Source organism: Vipera berus, assembly GCF_964194415.1.
Source record: "Vipera berus genome assembly, chromosome: 3".
In the NCBI taxonomy this organism is placed as follows: Eukaryota; Metazoa; Chordata; class Lepidosauria; order Squamata; family Viperidae; genus Vipera; species Vipera berus.
Window position 1 is genome coordinate 214598182 of NC_138204.1, and position 21265 is coordinate 214619446.

The following is a 21265-nucleotide window of genomic DNA, read 5'->3' on the forward strand; positions in this document are numbered from 1 at the left end:
ACGCAGCAGATAGATAGACAGACAGACACAGTAGATAGATAGATAGATAGATAGATAGATAGATAGATAGATAGATAGATAGATAGATAGATAGAGACACGATAGATAGATAGATAGATAGATAGATAGATAGATAGATAGATAGACAGACAGACAGACAGACAGACAGACAGACAGAGACAAGACAGAGACAGAGATAGAGAACAGAATAACAAACATTGGAAGGGACCTTGGAGGTCTTCAAGTCCAACCCCCTACCCTGGCAGGAAACCCTATACCAGGGGTCTTCAGACTTGGCCCTTTTATGACTTGTAGACTTCAACTCCCAGAATTCCTCAGCCAGCATGTCTGGCTGAGAAATTCTGGGAGCTGAAGTCCACAAGTCATAAAAAGGGCCAAGTTTGAACACCCCCCCCCCTGCCCTATACCATTTCAGACAAATGGCTGTCAAGTCTCTTCTTAAAAACCTAGAACTAAAGAGGAATTTCCTGATAGAACAATTAATCAGTGGAATGGCTTGTCTCCGCAAGCTGTGAATGCTCCAGTGCTGGAGTATTTGGAGAAGAGATTGGACAGCCACTTGTCTGGAATGGTGTAGGGTCTCCTGCTTGAGCAGGGGGTTGGACTAGAAGACCTCCACGGTCCCTTCCAACTCTGTCATTCAGTTATTCTGGTCTTACTTTGTTGCTGAGGCCAAATAAAGTTAGCAAAATGCCTCTGCCATCTGAGGCTTCTTGTATTGCATTGATGTTGAAGATCAAAATGACATCTGCTCGGCCTCCTTATTTATGTCACACTTTTCCAACAGTTGCTGGCTTGATGTTAAAAGTCGAAATTTCTAGTTTATTCTGGCAATAGCTCAGCTCTGTCTTTCCGCAAAAGATCTCCTAAAGCTGCCATTTGTGCATGACATGTTGCAACCCTACTCTTTGAGTTTTCTTGCTCTTTTTATAACAGGCAAATTACACTGCGTGTTATTTGGCTAACGGGCCACATTTTACTGTTCATGACATTTCTCAGGATAAACACAAGCTGCCATCTCCCTTTGCACAGTCTCTTCCTTTTGTGGCATCGAGCAACTGTCACCTGCCAGAATATGAAGGACATTTTTCAGTCCACCATCCAACCCCATGGAGTACACTAGGGTTCCCAACTTGGCAACTTTACGTTTTGTGGACGTCAACTCCCAGAATTCTGAAGTGAGCTGAAATGAGCTGAAGTCCACAAGTCTTAAACTTGGCAAGGTTGAACACCCTTGGCGTACACCACCGACTTCTCAACCATCCCCAAACTCAATCCAGATGTTTTCAGGAAAGAAGATTTTCACTTCAGCAGTTCTATATCTGAAGGTCTTCTATCTTCTGCTGGTGGATAATCTTGGTGGAGAACTATCCTAGTGACTGAATTATTTGGGAAGTTAGGTGTATGACTCTTATTGTTAGAATAAGGAGCAGAAAACAAAGAAATCTTAGTACTGTCCTTGCTAACACTTCCAATTTCTTAAAACATTTCTTCTAGAATGGAATGGAATAGAATAGAATAGAATAGAATAGAATAGAATAGAATAGAATAGAATAGAATAGAATAGAATAGAATAGAATAGAATAGAATAGAATAGAATAGAATAGAATAGAATAGAATAGAATAGAATAGAATAGAATAGAATAGAATAGAATACTGGAGTGGAGTGGAATAGAATAGAATAGAATAGAATAGAATAGAATAGAATAGAATAGAATAGAATAGAATAGAATAGAATAGAATAGAATAGAATAGAATAGAATAGAATAGAATAGAATAGAATAGAATAGAATAGAATAGAATAGAATAGAATAGAATAGAATAGAATAGAATAGAACAGAACAGAACAGAACAGAACAGAATAGAATAGAATAGAATAGAATAGAGCTGGAAGGGACCTTGGAGGTCATATAGTCCAACCCCCTGCTCAGGCAGGAAACCCTATACCATTGCAGACAAATGGTTGTCCAATCTGTTCTTAAAACCTTCCAGTATTGGAGTATTCACAACGTCTGGAGGCATCTGAACTAGGCATCTGGATCTCTGTCTTGTTTATGGAACAATGTGAGAATTTCTTCCAATCTTCTCTTGGGTCGACTTCACCCTGTTCTTCTGCATCTTCTCTTCTAGAGAGAACTCTGATCATCTTCCACATGATATCTTTTCAGGTGTCTGAGTAGCATTTTCACATCCTCGTCCATCTTCTCTCCTTGAGGCGAAACATCTGCTAACATGTCTTGGTCTCTTAGTCAGATCAAGCTTCTACTCCATGATAATCCTATATTTCTTGGAACCCTAACCCGATTTACCTCAATAATTCTCAACTATTGATTATTACATTATTATGTCATGTCTCAATAAATTCTTATTTCTGCCTTCCAGTGGATCAATTATCCCATCCAGTCTACTGCGTATGTTCTGTAGCGGTTGATACAAGTTGTTAAGTCTTTTATACAAGTCATTAATTCATGAAGAAGATTGGTTAAGAACTCTTATCTTGTTTCATTCCATTCAGCACCTCTTTCTGGTCCAGTGAGGAACTATTAATAAACTCAATTTTCAAGCCAGCTACTGTATGTGGTCACTAATTAGAATGCAGCTTGCTAATTAGAATATCACTGGCGAGTTTCTCAAAGAAGAACTTACTGACCTCCCACGAAACTTTAAAACCTGATTCTGGTTCAGAGCTAAAGATCCAGAGTGTGTGGTACATTAATTAATTGTGTTGGTTGATTTTATCTCAGTTGCTGTATATGTTATTTACGGTTTTGTTGTGATGTTTTTAACCTGGTTTCATGGTGGGCTGTACAGAGTCGTGTATGTGGGATGGGCAGCTGTATAAAATGAATGAATGAATGAATGAATGAATGAATGAATTTCCAGTATCTGAGGGGCTGCCACAAAGAAGGGGGGGGGGGTTTTAACTTATTTTCCAAAGCACCAGAAGAAACAATGGTTGGAAAGTAATCAAGGAGAAAAGCCACTTCGAATTAAGCAGAAACTTCCTAACAGTGAGGAAAATTAGCCAGTGGAATGGCTTGCCACCAGAAGTTATTTATTTATTTTATTTTATTTTATTTATTGGATTTATATACCACCCTTTCCCAAAGGACTCAGGGCAGTTTACAGGGTATTTAAAACAAGAAATACAAAAGTTAAAAACAATTTAAAAAAATTACATCAATCCCTGAAAAAAGTAAAAACCCCAATTAAAATTAAAATTAAAATTCTCAGCCTGGGCCAGAGAGCTCGAAGAGCCAGGTCTTCAGGTCCCGGCGGAATGAACGGAGGTCGGGGGCAGTCCTCAGCTCCATGGGCAGCTGGTTCCAGAGGGCAGGCGCCCCCACTGAGAAGGCCCTCCCCCTGGGTGTTATCCGCCGGCAATCTTTTACCGGCGGCACCCTGAGGAGACCCTCCCTGTGTGAGCGCACTGGACGAAGGGAACTTGATGCTGGCAGCAGGTGTTCCCTCAGATATCCCGGACCCAAGCCATTTATTTATTTATTTATTTATTTATTTATTTATTTATTTATTTATTTCGATTTATATACCACCCTTTTCCCGAGGGACTCAGGGTGGTTTACAGGGCAAATTAAAACAGTACAATATATACAGGTTAAAATAAAATTAAGGGCTTTATAGGTCATCACCAGCACCTTGAATCTCACCCGGAGGGCAACCGGAAGCCAATGCAGCTCGCGGAGTAGAGGTGGTACATGGGAGTATCGGGAAACCCCCATCACGACTCGCGCGGCCGCATTCTGCACCAGCTGAAGCCTCCGAGTGGTCCTCAAGGGCAGCCCCATGTAGAGAGCGTTGCAGTAGTCTAAACGGGAGGTCACGAGTGCATGAGTGACTGTGCGTAGGGCTTCTTGGTCCAGATAGGGTCGCAACTGGCGCACCAGGCGAACCTGGGCAAAAGCCCTCCTGGTCACGGCTCCTATATGGTCTTCAAAATTGAGCTGGGAGTCCAGGAGGACACCCAAGTTGCAAGCCCTATCAACGGGGGGGGGGTAACACCTCACCCGCCATTGTTAAAGGTGGAATGGTCTGGTTAACCCGAGATTCCGATATGCACAGCCACTCAGTCTTGGCAGGATTGAGATGAAGCCTGTTTCTCCCCATCCAGACCTGGACCGCCTCCAGGCAACAGGACATCACGGCGAGGGCATCGCTGGGTGCTTGCCTCACTGGAGGTCTTTAAGAAAAGACTGTATAACCTCCGATCTGAAATGGTATAGGTATAAATGGTATAAATGGTTGAGCAGGGGGTTGGACTAGAAGACCTCCATTAAAACAATGTTTTACTGAAGTCAAGATATGTTATGTTGATAACGTTCCCACAATCTATTAAGTGTCTTTTTTAAAAAAGTAAGATTCTGAGATTTAAATCTATTCAAAGTAAAGAAGTATTCCCTACCGTGATTCTGTCAGTTTGGACTTTCAATGTTTTCCCTTTGTGTTGATCTTCACAATGGTCTGTTGAAAAGCATACTCTCTTGTTACAGAAGATTGAACCAATATAGGAGTTGAATAGTTCTTTGTATTGCGGTTAGCATTTTAGTGTCTTAACTGATCAGCTCTTATGCTACTTAATTCCACTTCCTTTATCTTTGAACCTGTGTGGGAAAAATGTCTGTTTTTGTTGTTGTTTTCACCTTATCTTATGAGACATGGTTCTGAGAAATAGATTAGACTAGACTAGACTAGACTAAACTAAAAGAAAAGAAAAGAGAAGAGAAGAAAAGAGAAGGAAAGAAAAGAAAAGAAAAGAAAAGAAAAGAAAAGAAAAGAAAAGAAAAGAAAAGAAAAGAAAAGAAGAAAAGAAAAGATGGATTGAAATAGACAAGACTAGACTAGACTAGACTAGAACAGAACAGAACAGAACAGAATAGAATAGAAAATATGGATTGGAATAGAATGGAATGGAATGGAATGGAATGGAATGGAATAGAATAGAATAGAATAGAATAGAATAGAATAGAATAGAATAGAATAGAATAGAATAGAATAGAATGGAATGGAATGGAATGGAATGGAATGGAATGGAATGGAATGGAATGGAATAGAATAGAATAGAATAGAATAGAATAGAATAGAATAGAATAGAATAGAATAGAATAGAATAGAATTATGGAATAATTTAGAATTAGAGAATAGAATTATAGAATAGAATAGAATAGAATAGAATAGAATAGAATAGAATAGAATAGAATAGAATAGAATAGAATAGAATAGAATAGAATAGAATAGAATAGAATAGAATAGAATAGAATAGAATAGAGCTGGAAGGGACCTTGGAGGTCTTCTAGTCCAGCCCCCTGCTCAAGCAGGAGAACCTATACCATCTCAGACAAGTGACTGTCTAGTCTCTTCTTAAAAACCTCCAGAGATGGAGCACCCACAACTTCTGAAGGCTCTGTATCTGCTCACAGTTGATTATTTATTTATGATTTCTTTCTTTCTTGGATGTTCATCCCCACCTTTCGTGTTCTTTAATACTTCCAGTGCTGGAGCACCCACAACCTCTGGTGGCAAGCTGTTCCACTGGTTAATTGTCCTCGCTGTCAGGAAGTTTCTCCTTAGTTCTAGGCTGCTTCTCTCCTTGACTAGTTTCCAACCATTCTTTCTCATCTAGTGCTTTGGAGAATAACCTGACCCCCTCTTCTTCTTTGTAGCACCCCCTCAAATATTGGAACGCTGCTATCATGTCGTTCCTGTTTCTTTTTTCTTTAGACTAGCCAAACCCAAGTCCTGCAGCTGTTCTTCGTATGTTTTAGTCTCCAGGCCTCAGATCATCTTAGTTGCTCTTCTCTGAATTTTTTCCAAACTCTCAACATCTTTTTTGTGATATGGTGGCCAAAACTGGCTGCAGTATTCCAGGTGTGGCCTTATTAGTGAATCACTGCTGTTTAGATTATGTGACCATGGAGATGGTGCACAGGTCGTAAGTGTGAAAAATGGTTGCAAGTCTCTCTTTTTCGGTGGCATTGTAACTTCAAATATCTTAGTTGCTCTTCTCTGAATTTTTTCCAAACTCTCAACGTCTTTTTTTGTGATATGGTCACCAAAACTGGTTGCCGTATTCCAGGTGTGGCCTCACTAGGGTTTTATAAAGCGGTACCGATACCTCGCATGATCTCGATTGTATTTCTCCGTTGGTAGCATCTTTCTGGCATGTTTACACCTCCTTGCTGTGTCTTTTTGCTCTGGGTTGAACTGTTTTTAAGTTTTCACTGAGCTTTTGAGCAAACGTGCTGGTGGGCCTAGGCCAGGGGTAGGCAACCTCGGCTCTTTTATGACTGGTGGACTTCAACTCCCAGAATTCCTGAGCCAGCATGGCTCAGCTTGGAAACCTCTCCCTTTTCCCTCAGCAGGGCTGGCTCAGGAATTCTGGGAGTTGAAGTACATGAGTCATAAAGCGGCCTAGGCAACCTTGGCTCTTTTATGACTGGTGGACTTCAACTCCCAGAATTCCTGAGCCAGCATGGGGGAATCTATGGCCCCTTCATGACTGGTGGACTTCAACTCCCAGAATTCCTGAGTCAGCCATGCTGTGGGGAAAGGGAGAGGTTTCCAAGCTGAGCCATGCTGGCTCAGGAATTCTGGGAGTCGAAGTCCATGAGTCATAAAGCGGCCTAGGCAACCTTGGCTCTTTTATGACTGGTGGACTTCAACTCCCAGAATTCCTGAGCCAGCATGGGGGAATCTATGGCCCCTTCATGACTGGTGGACTTCAACTCCCAGAATTCCTGAGTCAGCCATGCTGTGGGGAAAGGGAGAGGTTTCCAAGCTGAGCCATGCTGGCTCAGGAATTCTGGGAGTCGAAGTCCATGAGTCATAAAGCGGCCTAGGCAACCTTGGCTCTTTTATGACTGGTGGACTTCAACTCCCAGAATTCCTGAGCCAGCATGGCTCAGCTTGGAAACCTCTCCCTTTCCCCTCAGCATGGCTGGCTCAGGAATTCTGGGAGTTGAAGTCCAGGAGTAATAAAAGAGCCAAGGTTGCCTACCCCTGGCCTAGGACAATTCGTCGGAATCAAGTCGCTACAGGACAACTCACTGTGGGACAATTCAGCACCGCATTAATCAATTCATTCACTTACTTTTATTATTGTGACCATGCTTTCGTCGAAATGTATTGTAAGTCCTGTATCTCCGCTTTGGCTTTCTCTCTTTTATTACTATTGGCCACAGTTCTGTTGAAATTAATTGAACTTTTGCCTTGGTTGAATTGTCCCATGACAATTTGTCCCGTGTTAAGTTGGTAACGGTGAGTTGGCCGTGGCGAGTGGTCCCCTTTCCCCTTGCTAACTTCCTTCTGCAGTCTTCCATTTCTTCACCTATTTCCCTTTCTTCACCGCCCGACCTTCGCTCCTTCCGACGCGATCTGAAGACTTATTTGTTCGAACAAGCCGGCCTGGCCTGATGGGGGATGGGTTTATTATTATTATTATTATTATTATTATTATTATTATTATTATTATTATTATTATTATTATTATTATTATTTATTTTATTACATTTATATACCGCCCTTTCCCGAAGGACTCAGGGCGGTATACAGGGTGATTAAAAAAAACCAAGATACAAAAGTTAAAAACAAATTTAAAAAAATTTTTTTTAGGTTTTATTGTTATTTTAAATGTATTTTAATCTACTGTTTTAACTTGGGCATCTTGTTTAATTCTTTTTTAGTTTTTGTATTCCTGTACTTTTATATGTTTGCCCTGTTCACCACCCTGAGTCCTTCGGGAGAAGGGCAGTATACAAATAAAATAATAATAATAATAATAATAATAATAATAATAATAATAATAATAATAATAATAATAATAATAATAATAATAATAATAATAATAATAATAATAATAATAATAATAAACCCATCCCCCATCAGGCCAGGCCGGCTTGTTCGAACAAATAAGTCTTCAGATCGCGTCGGAAGGAGCGAAGGTCGGGCTCATGTTCTAGTAGTGACTCTCTGGTTTGATGTTGTAAATCTTTGTGCTCCTCTGTGAATAGTGTAGCTCCCGGTGCTTTCATGAAAGATGAAAAATTTCCATCAGGCTCCTGCAAGAGTGGGCTATCAACATTGTTTTCGGGGTGGAGAGCATTGGAACACACAACTGCAGGGCTGTTCCTATCTTTTCCCTTCCTCCCTCTTTCCAATACCTATTTTTCCTTCCTTCCTCCCTCCCTCCCATACTTTCATTTCCTTCCTTTCCCCCTCCCTCCCTCTCATCCACAAATTTCCTTCCCTCCTTCTTCCTCCCTCACACCCTCCTTCTCTCCCTCCTATACCTTCATTTCCTTTCTTCCTTCTTCCCTCCCATACCCTTCCCTCCCTCCCTCCCTTCCTTCCTTCCTCCCTCCCTCCCATACCTTCATTTCCTTCCTTCCCTCCCTCTCACCCACACATTTCCTTCCTTCCTTCCTTCCTTCCTTCCTTCCTTTCCTCCCTCCCTCCCTCCCATACCTTCATTTCCTTCCTTCCCTCCCTCTCACCCACACATTTCCTTCCTTCCTTCCTTCCTTCCTTCCTTCCTTCCTCCCTCCCTCCCTCCCTCTCTTCCTTCGTCTCTCCCTTCCTTCCTCCCTCCCTCCCTCCCTCTCTTCCTTTGTCTCCCTTCCTTCTTTCCTTCCTTCCTTCCTTCCTTCCTCCCTCCCTCCCTCCCTCACCCTTTCTTCATTTCCTTCCTTCCTTTCCTTCCTCCCTCTCTCCCTCTCATACCTTCATTTCCTTCCTTCCTTCCCTCTCACCCACACATTTCCTTCCTTCCTTCCTTCCTTTCCTCCCTCCCTCCCTCCCTCCCATACCTTCATTTCCTTCCTTCCCTCCCTCTCACCCACACATTTCCTTCCTTCCTTCCTTCCTTCCTTCCTTCCTTCCTTCCTTCCTTCCTTTCCTCCCTCCCTCCCTCCCATACCTTCATTTCCTTCCTTCCCTCCCTCTCACCCACACATTTCCTTCCTTCCTTCCTTCCTTCCTCCCTCCCTCCCTCCCTCCCTCTCTTCCTTCGTCTCTCCCTTCCTTCCTCCCTCCCTCCCTCCCTCTCTTCCTTTGTCTCCCTTCCTTCCTTCCTTCTTTCCTTCCTTCCTTCCTTCCTCCTTCCCTCCCTCACCCTTTCTTCATTTCCTTCCTTCCTTTCCTTCCTCCCTCTCTCCCTTTTATACCTTCATTTCCTTCCTTCCTTCCCTCTCACCCACACATTTCCTTCCTTCCTTCCTTTCCTCCCTCCCTCCCTCCCATACTTTCATTTCCTTCCTTCCCTCCCTCTCACCCACACATTTCCTTCCTTCCTTCCTTCCTTCCTTCCTTCCTTCCTTCCTTCCTTCCTTCCTTCCTTCCTTCCTTCCTTCCTTTCCTCCCTCCCTCCCTCCCATACCTTCATTTCCTTCCTTCCCTCCCTCTCACCCACACATTTCCTTCCTTCCTTCCTTCCTTCCTTCCTCCCTCCCTCCCTCTCTTCCTTCATCTCTCCCTTCCTTCCTCCCTCCCTCCCTCCCTCTCTTCCTTTGTCTCCCTTCCTTCCTTCCTTCTTTCCTTCCTTCCTTCCTTCCTTCCTTCCTTCCTTCCTCCCTCTCTCCCTCTCATACCTTCATTTCCTTCCTTCCTTCCCTCTCACCCACACATTTCCTTCCTTCCTTCCTCCCTCCCTCCCTCCCTCCCTGATTAACCATGACCATTTAGGGATTCTCTCTGAGACTCTTGGGCCAAGCTTTTTCTTTTTTTGGCTGCCTTACATTCCTGTTGCGGTCTTTCCTTACTCAGTAGGAAGCAATCCTTCAGTTATTCTCCAGTGCCACTCGGAGGCTCTCTGGACAATTCCGCTGCAATCGGTCCCTCTTCCAGCGGTGGCCTCCTCATCCCTATGACCCAGCACAGCACATCTCTGCAAAGGTGCATCTCCTCTGCTGCCTCCTCTTCCGTGTCTCATCCTTCTGCTAACTCCTGTTTGTTTTCCCTCTTTGCTCGTATCCTGTGTGTTCATCCACAATATGTTCCTCATGCATCTGTTCCTGTGTAGATGCCTGGGTTTTTAATTCTTTTATTTTTTTTTAAAGGCACTTGCTTTTACCTTTGCATTCTAAATACAGGTAGTTCTCGACTTACAACAGTTTGTTTAGTGACCATTCAAAGTTACAACAGCACTGAAAAAAGGAGACTGTTTTTCACACTTAACGACCCCGTGATCACATGGTCAGAATTTGAATGCTTGGCAACTGATTCATATTTATGATGACAGAGAGACAGATAGACAGAGAGATATAGATAGATAGATAGATAGATAGATAGATAGATAGATAGATAGATAGATAGATAGATAGATAGATAGATAGATGGATAGATAGATTAACCAGTGGAACAACCTGCCTCCAGAGGTTGTGAATGCTCCAACACTGGAAGTTTTGAAGAAGAGACTGGACAGCCATTTGCCTGAAATGGTATAGGGTTTCCTGCCTGAGCAAGGGGTTGGACTAGATGACCTCCAAGGTCCCTTCCAACTTCTTCTTCTTCTTCTTCTTCTTCTTCTTCTTCTTCTTCTTCTTCTTCTTCTTCTTCTTCTTCTTCTTCTTCTTCTTCTTCTTCTTCTTCTTCTTCTTCTTCTTCTTCTTCTTCTTCTTCTTCTTCTTATTATTATTATTATTATTATTATTATTATTATTATTATTATTATTATTATTATTATTATTATTATTATTATTATTATTATTATTATTATTATTTAGATTGATAGATGATAGATGATAGATGATAGATAGATAGATAGATAGATAGATAGATAGATAGATAGATAGATAGATAGATAGATAGATAGATAGATAGATGATAGAATCATAGAGTCACCGAATCAAAGAATCATGGAATCCTAGAACCATAAAACCCTTGAACCCTGGAATCATGGAATCACAGAGTCATGGAATCGTAGAAGCCTAGAACCTAAGAACCTTAGAATGATAGAATCATGGTTCTTGGAGGTCTTCAAACCCAACCTTTTGCCGAAGGAAGGAGTCCTTGTAGCATCCCAGACAAATAGCTGTCCAACCTCTCCTTAAGCCTCCAGCGATGGAGCACCCATCACTCCAGAACCCAAGCTGTCCCACTGATTAATTCTCTGTGTCAGAAAAATTCTTCCTTATTTCCAAGTTGGATCTCTCTTCAATGAACTCCTACCCATTGTTTCTTATCCTGCCCTCAAGTGCTTTGGAGGTGGACACACACACCCCATCCTTCCAATCATTCCCCTTCTGCAAATTTCTCTCCGGAAGTGTCTTCTCCTTTGCCTGCCTGGCTATTTAATTAAGAAGCTAAGACATTTTTTTTAAAAAAAATAAATTATTAAAACTGTGTGATGCGGCTACTCTTTAAAGCCTACCGGGATGTGTGGTGTGTTTTTCCCCCAGTCACACTTGATCTCCCCTTCCTGAGGAGACGGCTTAATAGAGAGCGAGCGGGGATTGTTTAATTGTTAATGAATCGGGCTGCATTAAGATGGCTCTTAGGCTCCATTTTATTCACTATAATTAAGCGAACGGTCTGTGGCTGTGCAAAACCGTGCAGAAAAGGGACATTTCAATTCTCCCATCCCTGAGCCAGTGGCAACCCTGTTTATCCATTGTGCACTCTCCAATTTTTCAGGCGAATGGCAAGCGGAGCAGGTTGGGAAAGACTTACGTTTAGACAAAAACCACAAACGCATTCCAGGTCTTTTTAATTTGGAGTAATAGAGTGTAGTATTTATTTATTTATTATTTATTTATTTATTTATTTATTTATTTATTTATTTATTTATTTATTTATTTATTTATTTATTTGCTGTAATACGATTTTATTTATTTATTTATTTATTTATTTATTTATTTATTTATTTATTTATTTATTTATTTATTTATTTATTTATTTATTTATTTATTTGCTGTAATACGATTTTATTTAGCGCAGGGTCCTTGGTGCTCTCCGAACTTGGTTGTTTTCATGCAGACGTTTCGTGACCCAGCTAGGGAACACCCTCAAGCTCGTATTTACAAACTCATTTGCTGTTTTGTCTTGGGTTTTATTTGGATCCCTTGTGTTCGTTGTTTTTTTTTTACAAAGAGCGGTGGGGCCCTTGCCCCGAAGAATGTACGGGCAAGGGGATATCCTCGATGCAAATCCTCCCCTTGAAACAAACAAACCAATGGGCCTTTAAATTTTTTTAAAAACTCATTGAAACTTTCTCCAGCTCCCTTATGTGTAGTTTAACGAAGAGAAGAGTGAGGAGTGACGTGATAGCAGTCTTCCAATATCTCAGGGGCTGCCCCAAAGAAGAGGGAGTCAAGCTATTCTTCAAAGCACCAGAAGGCAGGACAAGAAGCAACGGATGAAGACTAGTCAAGGAGAGAAGCAACCTGGAACTAAGGAGAAACTTCCTGACAGTCAGAACAATTAACCAGTGGAACCACCTGCCTCCAGAAGCTGCAAATGCTCCAACACTGGAAGTTTTTAAGAAGAGACTGGACAGCCATTTGTCTGAAGTGGTATAGGGTTTCCTGCCTGAGCAGGGGGTTGGACTAGATGACCTCCAAGGTCCCTTCCAACTTCTTCTTCTTCTTCTTCTTCTTCTTCTTCTTCTTCTTCTTCTTCTTCTTCTTCTTCTTCTTCTTCTTCTTCTTCTTCTTCTTCTTCTTCTTCTTCTTCTTCTTTTTCTTCTTCTTCTTCTTCTTCTTCTTCTTCATTATTATTATTATTATTATTATTATTATTATTATTATTATTATTATTATTATTATTATTATTATTATTATTATTAATTTGTTTGTTTGTTTGTTTGTTTGTTTATTTATTTATTTATTTATTTATTTATTTATTTATTTATTTATTTATTTATTTATTTATTTATTTATTTATTTATTTTAAAAGGGCGAAGAAAGCCACACCTCCCACTTGACAGCTAGGGGCTAGATTGCTAGGAACAAAGCTGCCGTTGACACCTGATTTGCAAAGCAGTTCAGTGTTAAAATGCAAATTGAACGAGCCTACTAGTTTATATAGCTTTGGGGAGAAAATATACTGCTCAAAAAAATAAGAATAAAGGGAACACTTAAACAACGCAATGTACTGTATTTAATACGTAGTAGGATGTCTTATCTTGTGTTCCTTTTATTTATTTATTTTTATTTTTTTGAGCAGTATATTTGTAGCTCAGGGTTGAAGTGGCCAGGTTTTTGGTGCTCTCTGAGCTTGGCAGGGTGGTTGTTGTTGTTGTTGTTGTTGTTTTTTAAAGGTTTCATTAACAAACTAGATAACATCGGTGCTAGAAGGGAGTGGGTTTGCATGGAGGAGGAGGAGAGGGGGAGGAGGAAGAGGAGGAGGAGGAGGACAATTTGGGTCAATGTGCTTTGGAGCACAGGCTGACACCCCCCCTTTTTGTGTGTGTGTGTGGCAGACCCTGAGATATCGCAACACTGCTATCATGTCACCCCTGGTCCTTCTCTTCATTAAACTAAGGTAAAGGTAAAAGTTCCCCCCGCACATGCGTGCTAGTCGTTTCCGACTCTAGGGGCCGGTGCTCCTCTCCATTTCAAAGCCGAAGAGCCAGTGCTTGTCCGAGGACGTCTCCGTGGTCATGTGGCCGGCATGACTAGACGCCAAAGGCGCACGGAACGCTCTTACCTTCCCACCAAAGTGGTCCCTATTTTTCTACTTGCATTTTTACGTGCTTTCGAACTGCTAGGTTGGCAGAAGCTGGGACGAGTAACAGATACTCACTCTGCTACGCGGCACTCGGGATTCGACCCGCCAAACTGCCGACCCTCTGATCGACAAGCTCAGCGTCCTAACCCCACTGAGCCACCGCATGAAACTAGACATACCCAATTCCAGCAAGCATTCAAGCATCCCTTCTTCTTTGGTTTAATAGTAAGCACTCCCGTCTATAAAATCCGGACTACCTAAGGAAGGGGATTATGGCTGCTCTGGAAATGTCACATCTGCTTTCCCTGTTAGTGTTGCACAAGGAGGTGAAAGGATGCCACGGGCGGGTTCCTGACATGCACACGGAGCGAGTCAGGCGTGAAGGAACAGGGATCAGTCAGGACTAGAACTCCGTCGGAAGATTTAATTTATTAGATTTATATACCGCCCTTTCCTGAAGGACTCAGGGCAGTTTACAGGGTATTTAAAATCAGCAATACAAAATACAAAAGTTAAAAAACAATTAAAAAAGATTAAATTATCCCTTAAAATAAAAACCCCAGTTAAAATTCTCAGCCTGGGCCGGAGAGCTCGAAGAGCCAGATCTTCAGGTCCCGGCGGAATGAACGGAGGTCGGGGGCGGTCCTAAGCTCCGCGGGCAGCTGGTTCCAAAGGGCAGGCGCACCCACAGAGAAGGCCCTCCCCCTGGGTGTTATCCGCTGGCAGTCTTTTACCGGGCGCACCCTGAGAAGGCCCTCCCTGTGGGAGCGCACTGGACGAAGGGAGCTTGATGCTGGCAGGAGGTGTTCCCTCAAATATCCCAGACCCAAGCCATTTAGGGCTTTATAGGTCATCACCAGCACCTTGAATCTCACCCGGAGGGCAACCGGGAGCCAATGCAGCTTGCGGAGTAGAGGTGTTACATGGGAGTATCGGGAGGCCCCCATCACAACTTGCACGGCCGCATTCTGCACCAATTGAAGCCTCCGAGTGGTCCTCAAGGGCAGCCCCATGTAGAGAGCATTGCAGTAGTCCAATCGGGAGGTCACAAGCGTATGAGTGACTGTGCACAGGGCATCTCGGTCCAGATAGGGTCGCAACTGGCGCACCAGGCGAACCTGGGCAAAAGCCCCCCTGGTCACGGCTCCTATATGATCTTCAAAATTAAGCCGTGAGTCCAGGAGGATGGCCAGGTTGCGAGCCCTATCATTGTTCCCTCGCCTTAACCTTCTGTTCCTGCAAGGGCCTGATGGAAGGAGATATTTCAAACACTGTCCTGAAGGAGATGAGGGCTCACTTTTGAAGGAGATAGCCCAGTGGTGGGATTCAAATAGGGGAACAACCGGTTCTCTGTGTGGGGATGCCGCTTCCGGAAGTCCGTTCTGGGCCTGGGCAACCAAAAATTAGCTACCAATGCTGCCGAACTGGTGTGAACTGGCTGGATCCCACCATTGAGATCGCCTACTGGTTAGGGATGGAGGGAAGAAAAGACTACCATCAGAGGAGAAAGAAGAAGCTCACTATGTCAAGTTAAAGAGAAAGAAGAAAGTCTTCAGCACGGTCCAGTCCAGACAGGGGATTTTAATATCTATCCTGGCATTAGTTATGCATAGTTAGAGGAGGGATGGAAATCTAAGGCATATCTCTTATCATATTTACCATATCTCTACAAAGGGAAGGGACGCGGTGGCTCGGTGGGTTGGGATACTGAGCTTGTCGATCTGAAGGTCGGCAGTTTGGCGGGTCAAATCCCGAGTGCTGCGTAGCAGAGTGAGCGATTGTTACGCGTCCCAGCTTCTGCCAACCTAGCAGTTCGAAAGCACGTAAAAATGCAAGTAGAAAAATAGGGACCACTCCGGTGGGAAGGTAACAGCGTTCCGTGCGCCTTTGGCGTCTAGTCATGCCGGCCACGTGACCACGGAGATGTCCTCGGACAAGCGCTGGCTCTTCGGCTTTGAAATGGAGATGAGCACTGGCCCCTAGAGTTGGAAACTACTAGCATGCATGTGCGGGGGAACCTTTACCTTTACCTTACTACAAAGGGAAGAGAATATTTGTAGCTCAGGATTGAACTGGGGGCTCCTTGGCAGTCTCTGAGCTTAGTTCTTTGCTTGCAGATACTTCATTACCCAACTAGGTAACGTCATCAGTACTAGAAGGGAGGGGAAGTTGCAGAGAGGAGGAGGAGGGGGACTGTGGGGGCTTTGGTGTTTTCTGAGCTTGTTTGTTTTCTTGCAGATACTTCATTACCCAACTAGGTAACAACATCAGTAGTAGAAGGGAATGGGGGCTGTAGAGAGGAGGAGGAGGAGGAGGAGGAGGACTGTGGGGTCCTTGGTGTTCTCTGAGTTTTGCTTACAGATACTTCATTACCCAACTAGGTAACGTCATCAGTACTAGAAGGGAATGAGGTCTGTAGATGAAATTGAATAATGAAACAATGAAATTGAATTGTTGAATTCTCCCACAGCAAGTTGGCCATGGTGAGTTGACCACAGTGAATTGGCCATGGCGAAGTGGCCACGATGAGTGGTCCCATTCCAAAGTTCTCTTAACAAATGTTTAGCTTAGCCACGGAAAATTTGAGGCTCAGTTGTGTCGTAAGTCGCAGAATACCTATATTTTACGTTACAACACTCTCAATAAGATTTACCTATCAAAGAAATACATCCAAAGAGATTCCACCTGCAGAAACTCACCGATAAATCATGGTTTCTGTCGGGGGTTCCAAGATTTTGTACATTACTCTAAAATGTTTGCATTCAAACTCCTATTGAAGCCTGTGTAATTCATGTGTCCTCGTCTGTGCTTTATTGCCAGGGATTTGATATTAATCTTGGAAATAGACTAATTTTTTGTAAAAATATATATCACGTTCTCTTAGTACATGGACCCATTCAGCTGAAGAAGGAATACTTGCATCTAGCCAGCCACAAATAACCTCCTGCTGAACAAAATTTTCCCAATATCTAAAAGAAAATAAATCAACCCCAGGAAGATTCAGGATTCAAGATTCTAAGGCAGCAAAAGTACGATATTCAAATTAAGGGAGAGGAGAAAAAAAATCAAGCCATTTAAATAATCTAGTCCTTGAGTTATGATGGGTTGCTTGGTGGCCATTTTGAAGTTACTACAGACTTTCCCAAGGCTGTCTACGACCCAGTTTCAAAATTCTCACGGCTTCCTTTCCATTGCAAGATTGTGTTTATGCCACGGTCACGTGACTGCGAATAATGGTGGTGGTAGTGGTGGTGGTGGTGATGATGATGATGATGATGATGATGATGATGGAAGGGACCTTCGAGGTCTTTTAGTCCAACCCCCTGCTCAGGCAGGAAACTCTATAGTATAGTGTGGAATTCTCTGCCAAATAATTTTAAGTCAATGAAAGAATTTGGGATTGCTTTCCTTACTTTGTTTGGATCGTCTTATGCTTGTGAGCAGCTGTTTACAGCTTTGAATTAGATCAAATCTGACACCAGAAACAGACTAACAGATGACCTGAATGCTGCATGTGTTGCTCTCAAACTTACGAAGTATGAGCCAAGTTTAGACAAATTATCAGCATGCATACAACAGCAAAAATCACATTAATTGTTCAAAAGCATGCCAAATGCAAACTTTTACCTTTCAGTAAAAAGTTGCTTGTACCATTGAAAACTCTGTTATTGTGTTTTTCTTTTAAGACCAAAGATGTTAATGTATGAGGGTTGTTTTTTTTTCTGAACTAAAACATCAGTATTCAGGTTAAGTTGCCATGTTGGCACTTTGTGATAAATAAGTGGATTTTGGGTTGCAGTTTCGGTACTCGGTCTCTAAAAGGTTCACCATCACTGCCCAATACCATTTCAGATAAATGGTTTATGAGATTTTTTTTTTGCTAGAAACCAGCATTTAAAGGCATTCCTCGACTTACGACCATAACAACATTTCTGTGGTTAAGCAAGAGACTTGTGAAGTGAGTTTTGCCCCATTTTATCACCCTTCTTGCCACAGCAGTTAAGAGAATTATTGCAATTTTTAAGTTAATAACACGGTTGTTAAACGAATCTGTCTCCCCATTGACTTTTGCTTGTCAGATGGTCGCAACAGCGGATCATAGGAGCCCTGGACACGGCAATCATCATAAATAAGAGTCAATTGCTATGCATCTGAATTTTTAATCACATGACCCGGGGACGCTACAACCGTCATAAACATGAGTCAGTTGCCAAGTGTCCAAATTTTGATTACATCACCATGGAGATGCGGCAACGGTCGTAAGTGTGAAAAATGGTCATAAGCCCCTTTTTTCAATGCCGTTGTAATTTTGAAAGGGTCACTAAATGAACAGTTGCACATCAAGGAATGCCTGTACTTACGATTTCTGGCAAAAAAATGTCCATTGGATATCATAGATTTGCTTAATAACCACAAAGTTAGCTTAATGGCAGTGACTTTCGCTTAAGAAAAACGTTATAAGATCAGGGTGACTTGCTGAATGGCAAGTCGTAATTCGAGGCTCAGTCACGGTCACAAGTCAAGGACTTCCTGTAGTTCGTATCAAATGTTGGTCAACAGAGTTTCCCTCACGAGCGTCTCCACGTTTCTATTTTCTCTCTTTTTCAGAATACAGAAAAAGTGCTCGTCCCTTCGGTCACGTTGATCGTTGGCTGTGGGGTGTCTTCCTTGACCCTCCTTCTCCTGATCATCATTTATATCTCGGTCTGGAGGTAAGACTTGGACTCCTCAGCGTCGTGTATCTCAACTTCCTTTCCTCTTTGGAAAAAGTTTGCAGGGGCTGCTGAAAATTAAGCTGTAGCTTAATCGCTACTGCGGTGGTAGCCATCAAGCCAAGCTAGAAAGCAACAGATCCATAGCCTGGTCCATCACAAGTAGATGTCCTTCAACCTACTAAAGCTGGCTCTTGGGTCTACCAGCTGCTGGACCAGGGGTCCCCAACCTGTGGGCCACCAGGCCGTGCGAGTGGCTGGCCAGTGCAGTGTGTGTGGCCGAGTGTGCACAGTCCCACTTGGGCAAGTGATGCAAGTGTCACTTGCCCCCCTCATGAGAGTCACCATGAGGGTCATGGGCGTTTGCAGCCCCACTCGCGCAATGCTCAGGGCCCGTCACTTGAGCGATGGGTGTTCATGCACACGCATACATGCGCTCATGCATTTACCCCCCCGCCACACACACACACACACACATACACACACACACACACACACCCATGTCTTCATTCCACACTCCAACCTACTCTGGGCCGCCAATCCCAAAAGGTTGGGGGACTCTATGCTAGACCTTAGCAGTGAAAAATCAATGGAAAAATAGAAAGAAATTGAGCAGTTCCCAAATTCATCACATCCTCGTCTCTGTATTTAGACACTTAAAAAAATATATGAACAGAGCTTTTTTTGGGGGGTGGGGTGCTCTGCATGTTGACTGGAGAATTCCAGGACTTGAAGTCTACACATCTAGAAGTTTCTAAAGTTGAGAAACACTGTGCTAGATTATGCAATTCTACTGTGGGGGGAAAAATGTTTCATTTTTGAAGGATAGCTCAGAAATATCCTATGGCTCAGCATATTGTGGCATTTAATTGCTCCTCGCAGACAGCTGGCCCTTTGCATCCATTTAGAGAGTCGTTCAGGCCACTTGGAGGTTTTACCTGTCTCCTCAAGGTCACCTGAGTGGTGCAAATGGGTGGGGAGCCTACTTGGCTGCTGGATGTTTTTCTGCCCTGGGTCCAGTGGTGGGATTCAGCCGGTTCGCACCACTTCGGTAGCTAATTTTTTTGTCGCCCAGGCCCAGAACGGACTTCTGGAAGCGGCATCCATGCAGAGAACTGGTTGTTCACATATCTGAATCCCACCACTGGGTGAAGGTGACAGCTAATGCAGATCCAGAATTTTTTTTTCTTTTTGTTAAATATTTTATTAGAATTTTTTAACATAACATAAATCATTCAGTAATTTGTAAACAGAATGTTGTCTGGGAAACATTTATAAGACAGTCCTTAACATTGATTTCTATGATCTATATTCCATATGTTAATTTCATTTGATTTCCCCTTTCCCCAAAGTATCTTTCTTTGCAAAACATTAGATTAAAACAATTCTCATTATTTTAATTAACAACAGTTAAGTATATAGTTTCAATAATCCTATTTGTCATTTAGAATTTTTTTTTTCATTAGATGTCTACCTCATCTACCTCCACAGCATCTCAATGGCATCCCTAGGACTTCCTCCCAGAAAATCCTTGGAGTTAGGTTAAATGGAGAAATGAGGTTATCTCAAAGTTCCGAGGTTGGATTCCTGATCCTAATCTAGTGTCCTAACCACCACACCACACTGCCTGTCCTATTGAAAGTCTAAATCTGACACACTTTCCTCTCCTTCTGCTTCCTTGTTCCCTTACTGCAGGTATATCCGCTCCGAACGTTCGGTCATCCTGATCAATTTCTGCCTTTCCATTGTATCTTCCAACGCTCTTATCCTGATCGGGCAAACTCAAACCCGGAACAAGGTAACTCTAACCCTGCTCCCATCTGGAATTAAAACCTTCAAGGCCAGCTCTTTGACTTTCCTTCTGCTAAAGATTTTGGGGTCCGAAACTAGGACGCAGAAAGACGTACGTCATCCATGTCTTCATTGGATAATGTCGGGGGCACGCTTATAGCTTTGTCTCCATCCTGACACGCCTGCATGCATCCACACAAAGGCATCCAAGAAGATGCTTTTGAGTCGTCCTTTCGAAAGTGCTGCCTTGAAGCAGCAAGCAAGGGGAGGACTGATTTGTCAAATTGAATGAATCTGTTCTCTCTCCTTGCGGAGAAGAAAATGACCTAAATGGTATTCGCCAGGAAGCAAATATCTCAGAGCCTATGAGATACGTAAAAGAGATTAAGACATATAAGAGGTATTAGGACAAATAAAAGACACTATATTAAGATACGTCTACACTAAGTTCTTGAGGAAGACTGGATAGTTGGACAAAAATGCCAAATCCGGCATTAATTAAGGTATATAAGAGATACCCGAAAATGGGACCTACCCCAAAAATAAGTCCTAGCCCGATACATATGTATGTATGTATGTATGTATGTTAGGGACACGGTGGCTCAGTGGGTTAGGACACTGAGCTTGTCGATCAGAAGGTCGGCAGTTTGGCGGGTCGAATCCCGAGTGCCGCGTAACAGAGTGAGCGCCTGTTACTTGTCCCAGCTTCTGCCAACCTAGCAGTTAGAAAGCACGTAAAAATGCAAGTAGAAAAATAGGGACCGCTACGGTGGGAAGGCAACAGCGTTCTGTGCGCCTTTGGCGTCTAGTCATGCCGGCCACATAACCACGGAGACATCCTCGGACAAGTGCTGGCTCTTCGACTTTGAAACGGAGATGAGCACCGGCCCCTAGAGTCGGAAACGACTAGCACGTATGTGCGGGAGAACCTTTACCTTTTTATGTATGCATGTATGTATGTATGTTTGATAAATTTAAAAACTGGAATCCTAGGTATAGACATTTGAAATTGGTAAAAATAAAATGATGAACTCCAGGCTATAAGAAAAAAACCTTCCTTATTG

The 21265-nt window shown here is 42.8% G+C and overlaps 1 protein-coding gene across 1 annotated transcript in view; it reads left to right on the forward strand.

The window, feature by feature from the left end:
• Positions 1-21265, forward strand: part of ADGRB1 (adhesion G protein-coupled receptor B1) — a gene marked incomplete at its 5' end in the record, with an annotated part of 265769 nt that overhangs the window by 183923 nt on the left and 60581 nt on the right. The window contains 2 exons of the mRNA XM_081323014.1: positions 18307-18410; positions 20106-20208. Coding sequence (XP_081179140.1) covers positions 18307-18410; positions 20106-20208 — 207 coding nt within the window. The remainder of the gene's footprint in view (positions 1-18306; positions 18411-20105; positions 20209-21265) is intronic.